At 42.8% G+C, this 10,217-nt stretch overlaps 1 protein-coding gene across 1 annotated transcript in view; it reads right to left on the reverse strand.

The window, feature by feature from the left end:
* BMP7 (bone morphogenetic protein 7) overlaps window positions 1-8,964 on the reverse strand; it is a 96,094-nt gene extending 87,130 nt beyond the window's left edge. The window contains exon 1 of the mRNA XM_020981441.2: window positions 8,133-8,964. Within this exon, the coding sequence (XP_020837100.1) occupies window positions 8,133-8,553 (421 nt within the window). The 5' untranslated portion in view covers window positions 8,554-8,964. The remainder of the gene's footprint in view (window positions 1-8,132) is intronic.
* Between the last annotated feature and the right edge of the window lie 1,253 nt (window positions 8,965-10,217).

Raw genomic sequence — 10,217 nt, forward strand, 5'->3', positions numbered from 1 at the left:
AGCCATAAGTCAAGTACCTATGAGTCAAGTACAGAATGACTGACTGTATCAAAAGACCTTTCTCTCCTAAGTGTAAGGAGTATAATGACAAAAGGCCTTTGGCTCTCTAAATCTGAGAATCACCGTGCTAAGCCCCACCTTACAAGATTCTGAACTCCTTTTATCAAGCCAATATTGAATTTAAAGTGCCATCACAATCCAAATCAAATTGTGAAAATGAGAATATGTAGGCCCCAGGTTCTGGAAACAGTGAAAGTTCTCATTCCCAGCCAAATTTAATTAAACCAGACAACAAAAGGTTCTAACTTGAAAGCCACTCCAGGAAGATAAAGATGTTAAAGACTACCACGTGAGCCCAGAGATGGATGGAAACTTAATACTCAGTGGGTTGAATTTTTCAAACAGTTTAGAAATAGCTGAAGGTAATTTATGGGAAGACTTGAGTGACAAAGCCATGATTTGAAGTGCCTTTCCTTGGCTAGGCGCTTTTTACCTTCCCTCTCCACTCTCAGAAGACTTCTAAATTCAGTGAACCAAAACAACACTTTGTTTGTTGTTATAGCATCACACCGGTACAGAGGGTAGATCCCACACCTGTTGCAATAAAGTGGCAAAGTTGTGAGAGGCAAACTAGAAGCATTCATTAACAGAACTTCATTTGAAGATAGGACAATTTGTACTTTGATTGTCTTCCAGAAAGGAAAACTTTTCTCCCCCCTCCACCCCCCACTACGGTTAAATTAAAATATAATAAGACTGACGGCTTTTAAAAGGTCAGGATGACAATATATCTCGGACAGGGCACTTAATTCACTTCTCATCAGTTATCCTTCAGGCATTATTTTAGCTCTCAAAGACAAACAGAAATCCTAACTTGACTTTATCACAGTATTATCAGCTCAAGTAATAAAAAACTGTTAACTTTTGAATTACCAACAAAGCAGAAAATTAGAAATAACTGCAGCTACCAAATGACACTCAGAGCCTACAGAACACATCATGTGTGACAGGAAGAAAAAAACAGATGTGCGGCACAGGACATCTAAGGAAACTGATAAAAATTCACAGCTTAACAATGGAAAACTAAAAAAAACAACGACAAGCAATTTGCATTTCTCTAGTGTTTCTAGTCCAGGTTTACAAAGCACTCTCTTCGTAGCCATCCTAGGAAGTAGGCATTGCAATTATTATGATCCCTATTTTACAAATCAAGAAATTGAGGCCCTGGGAAGTAAAGTGACTTGGCCCATGGTCATACCAGCTATAATGGGGCTTGAAACCTAGGTCCTCCAGAATGAGAACTCCCGTGTTCTTTCCACTCTCCCACTCGGCTAAAGATGAATATTTTTCTCTATGGTGAAACAGCACCAGCAGCATCCCTCTTCCACACAGAGCATTAGGTCCAAAAGTGTCATGAGAAGTCTAGGACATTCCTAAGCATCATTGAACACTGGGAGCTGTGCACTGTAAAGCCATTTATATAAAACTGTGGTTGGCAGCCCTCACTCTTCCACGGGAACAAATTAACATTGGCATTCCAAACACAGGAAAGTAAGGAAATTGGAAACACAGTTTATATTTGGCCAGCTCTTTGAAATACTGTACCGTGCTACCGATGTCAATTAATGAAAAGCAGAATTTTGCTGAGAGGGTCTGGTTTGGAAACACATTAACACACGTTAAACATGTTTGCACAGGAACCAGATTATAAGCATCTTGGTTCCAAAACAATAAAGCAATTACGCTAAAACTTGTACTCTCTGAGTTGCCATTAATTCAATCCACTCAATCTGGATCAGGGAAGGCTTTCCACTGCATTCAACATGTAGCTTGACACAAATGCTGAAAGAACAGAATCTACTAGGCTAGTCTGAATTTTACATAAGTATGTGTCAAACTTCATGTACTTGGAATATTCCTCAAAATCATAAACACTCCTATTTTTTTTTCTATTGGGAGAAAGGGAACCCAATGTTTATTTGCATTGCTAGTCCGCTCTTGATGCTGGCAATTTTTCATCAGTGAAGGTTAACGATACCAAATATCTGTTTTGTATTAAGAAATATCAAGTCACATTTTTGTCAAATATTATTTGTCAAATACTATTTGCTCCAAGAACCAGAATTCAACTGCAGCTGAACACCATCGATTCAACTGCTAATAATCAGCAGCCAGTACAGTGATGGCAGTGGTTTTGCATTGGGGGATCATTTGCAGCAAAAGAAAACCTCTTCCTCTATAAACAGTCCCAAGATTAGGAAAGAAAACTATTTGAAGCCTAGTAATAAAATACTGTGCCCTTGATTTACTCAGTGCAAGGATCCAGTCTACTGTTGGAGCTGAAACCCATGTTCCAACTCAAAACAGCTGCACACTAATTTTTTAGTGATTCTTAAAAGAAATGATTTTTTTTAAATGAAAGGCAGAACAATGAATTGTGAATCTCAATTAATATTTTGATACTGGATCAGTGCACAGAGGTTAAGGGTCACTCTACTACTCCTAAAATAGGTGATTTGACCTGTGAAGGCAGCACAGCCTCAAGAATCAAATATACCTTCTTCCTCTGGGTGCTGGGCATCATCTAATCTTCCTTCTAGATTACCATCATTAATATATGTCTTCTCATTGTGCCTTTGCTCAAATGACTTCATATGTCAACTCAGCATTGCTCTGGTATTTATCAAGTTAGAGCAATTTGGATGTGTAAAGCTAAATGTGTTATCATTTTCACCACAAATTAACAGTTTCTATGTAAATATTGGCATTTCCTCACTCACTGGGAGAAGAGGAAGGCATAATGGTACTAACAACATATTTGATTTAAACTAATTAAAAACAGAGTCTTGCAATTTAATATATTGATTTTACCAGTGGGACTTAAATCTTTTATAATAAGTGTACACAGCTGCACCACTCACCCACCACCACTTTTAAGCCTAATCCCTGCATTCCTTCTGACAATAACATGACAGGGTCCACGCATCTTTGTGTCAGCCTTAACCCCAGTGACACTGCCAGAATGTATTAAGGTAAAACACAGCAGTGTCCTGCCAAAAAGAAGCCTGTCAAAAGTTCTGACTAGGCCTTACTAGTTATCTTTAAGAAATTAATGAGTCCAGTTTCTTGTGGTAACGGCTCCCTCTTTCTAGAGAGAGAGAATAACCCTAGTTGACTGTTTAGCCAGGCTGAGATAAGAAAGGTCCAAGACACATCACACAGGGGAACAAACATAGCCTTAAAGAATGATATTCACACAAAGCGGGAAATCAGCTGAGACAGAATTCAACCCTCAAGTGTCTCTCTGGCAATCTGGTTTCTTGGTTATGGGATTGTTTTCTTGCAGACAAGAGGAATTCTGATAGGGCTATAAACTGTATGCAAATGTTATATGAACTACATCTATCAAGATTAATTTGGGTGCCTATGTGCAAAGAATACACTTTATCTTTAAAAACTGTTTTTCTTCATATTTTTTGACTCTTCCCTTGTTTGTATTTGTTGTTGTTCCTTGTCCCATTTTTACTAAAAAAAAAAAAATCTGACCAGTGGGCCTAAAGTATGGACTGAATGAATCATGGGATCCTAAACTGGCACTGAGGGCCAAGATTTAATCTGCTTTGTTTCAAGTGGGAAGTACAGGGAAGATCAAATAAGTTCAAATCCAGGTCAAATATTCTCCAAAAAAAAAAATCTTTGATTTATAGAAGAGGAAAATGAGGTTTAAAAGAAGTGATTATGAAAGGGTTACTAAAAACACAGCTGTATGTGCACTCTTATATCTAAGGCTCTCCACAGAAAAACTGTGTGACATCTATATTAACCTTTGGCTACACACCAGTGAAGGCCTGTAGTGTGCTGGAATGCAGAGCAGCCCCTTCCAAATTTTAACACAAGCCAGGTTACAGCTGCAGATGCCTGTAGACCATGCTCACTTTATAAAGTATTCCCTGAAGGAAATTTTTAAACTGTTACAGAATCTTTTTCTAATACCCTACAGTGGTAGGGCCTGTTATTAAAGGGCAAAAGGATAGTTCCTTATGCCAAACACTTGTCAACAAAAAGGATAGCCAGATGGTATAAAATAAAATAATAATAATAAAAAAAAACTTAGAGGCTCTTCAGGTTTCTTGATTTATATTAACAAAAGCCACTCTTATGTGTAGATTCCAAGGAGGACTAATTTTCAACTTTCTCCTTTCACTTCAAAGATGAAACTATTTACTTCCTTTATAATCTGCACCCGGGAATAAACACTAATCGCACATCCCTGACGCCTGGGGTTCTTCAGAAGAATTATGAAGTGGCCTGACTTTCCATATGAGAAGTGGGATGGATTTCCAATTGGATTCAGTTAAGAAACCATGCATTGCCCTGGGACTGTTTTCTAGTGAGTAGCCTGTTTTGAATTCCAAAATTAATCTACACAGAGAAGTCAGGGGCTTGTTAATCCAAACCAGTTTACAAATCTTGCTATTGAACTCAAATATCCAGGCCCATTAAAATCTGAATGTGAATTAACTGTCTAACATTACATTCTGCTTTATTGTAGAGGCTGCTCTTTGTTGGAAGGTTACTTCTGAAACTTTCATTCCCATCACTGCTGGCTTTCTGGTAAATTTGCCCCTTCCATTATATACCATATTCTGTCCCTCACAAGTACACAAGTTTCTTAATTCCAAGAGTAGCAGCTTATAGAAAAGGTTAAGATGCCACCAGCACGAAACAGGACAAGGATACACTCACTGCCCCCCCCCATACACACACACTACAGAGAGATGAGCATTTTCTTTAGGCTTATGATATTTGCATCTTTTCTGATTCTGAGAAGAAACAAAATCTTGCCTTTGAAATATAGTAATCTGTGGGAATTGTCCCTCTTAGCAAAGTGGGATAAGGTTTAATACATCTAACCATTCATTCATCTTTAAAGAAAAAACAAAAAACAAAAAAACTCCACCCCCACAATATCTCTTCTAATTTGCCCTTGAAGTACCAGAAAACTACACACACTGGAGCCAGGAGCGTTTGAATGTGTATTCTAGCTTGTAGCTGGTCTAATTCATTAGGACATCCACAAACAAGTCAGTCTTTGTCCTTTAAAGATGAAAGCAGCATGAGTATAACGGGTTGAAAGGTGTGCACACAGTGATGAGGAAAGCCACTGGGATCTCTGTCCTTTTTAAGCTTGTCCCGGCATGCACCCATGACAAGGGAACAAAACAGCACAGATAAACCTCTCAAAAGTGCCTTGTTAGCAATCATTCCACCTGTCTATGAGAGACGATTGGAGTTGGCCTGCCCAGTAACTAATGACTGACCACGCTGACAGTAATTCAATATAATGGAGCCTTCTCCAGGGAGGACACTTTCATGCTTTCAGAGTTGACTACAAAAGCCAGTCAGGGTTGAACAAATGTCTCCTTAATGGACCAAGTGAGGATTTTAATATAGAGCTTCGACTTCCCTGATTTACTTGGCTCACTCTTTGAAGAGACTTCCACACTGTACTCCTGTCTCCTTTTTCTACTCCCCCTCCCCACCCCATCCCACCAAAGGCACTAGTTACAGAGTATTATACATATGATGAAGGAGTATAGCCAGGCATTCATATTCCCAGAGAAAGTTTAGAGAAAAAAAATGTATGCTGGTAGTCTAATTTAAGAAGGTCAGTTGATTTGGAGGGGAGTTGGGGGAGGGGGGGAAGATGGGAGGAGGGGAAGAATGAGAATGAATTTTTCAAGACAAATTGTTCCCTGGGAACTAAGCTTTTAACAAAAGCTCACATAGAAAGTCCACACAGCTTACAAAATGTTTTCTCACAACCCTGTGAGTTAAATATTACTTTCCCATTTTATAGATGAGTAAACTGAGGCTAAGAGTGGTTAAATAACTCACCCAGGATAGCATAGTTAGTAAACGTCAGAGATGGGGATGTGAATCACAAGCTCTTTCCATTAAACCTGGCTGCCTCCCTAAAACCTCAGAACTCATCTGGAGTAGGATGCTCTGCCTCTACTTTTGGTTTAGTAAGGTTTGTATTGATTTAGTATTATTATTTCGATGTTTGAACATACACACAAATCTGTTAGTTTAAGTCGCCTGTTCCAGTTTTCTCTGTGCCATGGTAGTAGCTTACACATGTAAAATGAAAGTTACAGAAAACAGAAACTCTGATAATAATGTTATCTCAGAAACCAAATATTTGAACACCAGCTCTACACTTTGCATCTTAAATGTCTGGTTTGAGAGAACAGTCTGGCTGAATATGATGAAATGGGAGGGGGAGGGGAGAAAGAGCCACAGGTGGAGGAGCAGGAAAAAAAGAACCCAATGGGAAAGTACAGAGACAAGAGCCCTGAACTTGGGCATCAGGAGACTCTGGATTCACACTCCAGCTCTGATCCCACTGTGTGACCCTGGACAAGTAACTTTATATTTCCTACTTCATAGGATTCTGTGAACTGTGAGAGGAAGCGAGGAAAGCACGTTTGTAAACCTTACATTTAACTTTAATATTTCAAGTATTATGTTCATTTGAACTATAAGTATTATTATTTCTGCCAAAGATAAGAAGCTCAGAGCTATGAGTTTTGAGAGAAAGAGATTCTAAGTAGACTGCAGATCCCACCTTTCCAAGGTCCTCCCAGCAGGTGGCCTCCACCCCTGAGGCCAAAGAAAGAGGATGGACAACCATCTGCATAGCTTGCGCTCTCGGTCTTTCTGTCTCTCTCTGTCTCTGTCTCTCTCTCTTTCACACACACACACACACACACACACACACACACACACACACACACACACACACACACACACACGCCATGGCATCTCTCCAAGCCCCCAAACCTTCCTGCCATTGTGGACGCCTGGTGGAGTCTGAGCGTGGGGCCCATTCCCTAAACTACCCTCCAGATTCAGTTCCGAGATTTGGAGACACCCAATCTCTATGTTTGGTGGTTTGTGAGCCACACGTGATAAATGCTTAAAATGGATTCAGTAAGCCAGGGACCTATCATTATATATTTTAAATAGAATGCTTGCAATGGCAATGTTTTCACTCAAACTTGGCTGACTCAAGAAGGGGCATTGCTGTCAGAAAGCAAACAAAATCCATCTGTTGTAGAGAGCCCAGTTAAAGGGGTGCAAGGAAGCCAAACGAAAGGGCAGGTATAACTTTATAAGGTAGTAGAGAGAACTTCCCCGATAGAAGCTTGGCCAGGAAGGTATGTGAAATGGCCACAATTCGATCACGGAGGAGATGGGGGGGGGAGAGGGGGAGAGAGAAGAGGACAGAGAGGAGAGGGAGAGGGGGAGAGAGGAAAGGAGAGAGGGAGAGACAACGAGCGAGCCACTAGGAAAGCAGGTTAACAGAAGCTTAGCCCTTTAAATCTGGCTAAGGCAGCTTCCCCCAATCCACTGGGATCTGTCCATTTGCAGTTGCCTTAGCTGGGAGCATTCACATGACTCAAAGCCTGATGCTTTGAACTGTGCCGAATCTCACTTGCTCTTTGCCTCTCCCGGTTTTACATCTTCCCCAAGAGGTGCAGCAGCCAGGAAAGAGAGAAAGACTTCAGAAGACTTTCCCTGTACGTGTGTATACACACACACACACACACACACACACACACACACACACACACACACGCGCGCGCGCGCGCGCACACACACGCTGGGTTTCCCTACCTGGGAACGTTCCCAGTCCACGTTCGCCTTAGACCCGGCAAAGAAAAACATCCGCTTTCTGTTTTGGGGAGGAGGAATTCAGGTGGGAAGAAAGGTGTCTGGTAAGAGGGTGTGTGAGGAAGAGGGGGAGCTCAAGACAATTAAAGGGGTATGAGTCCTCCTTATAGCAAAGAGAAATTGAGCCATTTCAAAGCGGTCTCAGGAAAAAAAGTCTTCTTTCCTCCGATCTGATAGAATAAAATTATATGCCCTTTCTTATTGCCAATCCTTGCTATTTCCATCAAAAACCCAAATCCCCTTTTCAGTTCACCCTCTCGATTCCACAAAGAACTGGGGATCTCCTTTGCCCATTAAATAGCCTCCTCATCATTTTCCCATAGGGGCACCTTTGGAACGAACACCCATACCCTCTGTCCCACCTTGTGGGAAAAAGCATTGACCCCACTCACCCAGATTGACGAAGCTCATGACCATATCCGCATCAGTGAGAAAGTTACTGTCCTGCAAACTGGCAAGCGGAGGACCCTGGGTGCTGAAGATGGGCTTGTAAGGGTAAGAGAAACCCTGGCCCTCCTCTCCGCCGACCTCCTCTTCCACTGACATGGCATTGTAGAGATCCAGCATGAACATGGGGGCTGAGTTCTGTTTGCCATGGAGGTGGGGCCTGGGCCGGTGGGGCAAACCCAGGATGGAGAGGATTTCTCGTTGCATCTCCCGACGCTCTTGGCTGCGGAGCCTCCTGTGGATGAAGCTGGAGTGCACCTCATTATCCAGGGTGAAGTCGGCCAGGATGGAGTGCAGCAGTAGGAAGAGTGGAGTCCAGAGGACCAGGAAGCTGGGGGGTCCCGGCTTGAGCCACACCACATGCATCTCTCCTGCTTCACAGGACTCTCCAGGCAGGGAGAAAAAGAGCAACTGGGCTAGCCTGGGGATCCAAATAAATACTTGACCATTAAATACAGCTAAAGTTTGGAGGGAAGAGGGAAAGAGAGGCTGCTTTAGAGCCCTGGTCACTTGCTATACAACTTCCCCAGATAGCCACTGCAAAGCATTTCTCATGGCTAACTTTTTCAATATTGCTTTTGTTCCCCCTCAGATTGTAAAATCCTCATAAAGAAGACAGACGACAGACATGAATCTCCCCAGCGCACTGCTTTTTGCTCTCAACTCTTGGGGGGGGGATGTCCTCAGCTCTGCTCTCCTCTCTTCACTTCTCACACACACCAAGTCTCAAAGTGGTGTTTGAATGTTGCTTTGCAGACAGAGGCAGCGGGAGGTTGTATCTAGTGGGAGGAGCAGCCAGTAAAACTCAGAGCTCTCTCTCTCTCTCTCTCTCTCTCTCTCTCTCTCTCTCTCTCTCTCTCTCTCTCTCTCTCTCACTCTCACACACACACACACACACACACACACACACACACACTCACTCACTCACTCACTCGCACAGAGAAACAGACTCTAAAGTGCTTAGAGAAGAAAACCATGTTATGACCCAGAGCTCACCGGGTTTCTTTTCAAGATGTTTTGGAGGCTTCGGGCTCTAAGCAGGGTGGGCTCTTCACAAGCAGTTAAATTAACCTAAGTGGTTTAGAAGCTGGTTTCAAACTGTGCCTGGAGCCTTTCAGAACTCTGTAACAACAGTTGTAAAGAAAGGAAAGGGGGCAGAAATATGACCATGCCCCCATCACCCTCCCACCTGAGCCTACTGTCTTCCTCTAACCACCCTCCCCTTTCAAACTGCTGTCCACAGAAGGAGCTCCCATTCGCCTCCCACCACCACTAGCACCACTACTACCACCACCACCACACACACTTTCCACTCCCGCCCAAGGGAAGAAACATTCTGGGCCGGAAAGCTGCCAGCAACGACACCCTTCTGCCCCACCCACCCACCAGCTGCTGCCATTAGTGCCAGGGGAGGATCCCAGGGAAGCACTTCAAGAAGAGTAGCTGCCTTTTGTTTTTTGGGTTTTGGTTTTGTTTTTGATTTTGGGGGTTTTTTTTGCTTATAGTCTGCCCTGACCTACATAGATAGTTAGCCCAAGGTCAGGAGAGCCAGAGGATAAAGGACCTAACAAAGCAAATTAATTACCACTTCTCCTTCCTGCAAGGGCATGGGAGCTTCAAAGGTTCAACAGGTGGTCTGGGAGTTGAGGTGATTTCCCTTTGTGGTTCCCTGCCCCCCACTTCTGGAGCAGGGAGAACCCAGATGAGACTTCTTTCTAGTTAGTACTCTAGCCATGGGTAGATGCACATGTGGGAAGCAGAAGAGGGGGAAGAGCAGGTTGAAGCTGACATTTCTCTGGGCTTTCCTTTCCTGGGGAGGTAGCTCCACCCTGTAGGCCTCTCTTTGGGAAGGCCAAATATGACTACTATGACTGACCTCCAGCTGAAGCAGGGGCCTGGACAATAGGAACAATACAATACAAGATATACTGAATACCTACAGTGTATTCGATATACACTGGCCATTGGTAGCCATATGGAAGTTGAGAGAATATAGGGTCCCTGCAAAAGGAATCTAATTGGGGAGAATA

The sequence above is a fragment of the Phascolarctos cinereus genome, unplaced genomic scaffold (genome assembly GCF_003287225.1).
Source record: "Phascolarctos cinereus isolate Bilbo 61053 unplaced genomic scaffold, phaCin_HiC Scaffold_2;HRSCAF=192, whole genome shotgun sequence".
Lineage (NCBI taxonomy): Eukaryota > Metazoa > Chordata > Mammalia > Diprotodontia > Phascolarctidae > Phascolarctos > Phascolarctos cinereus.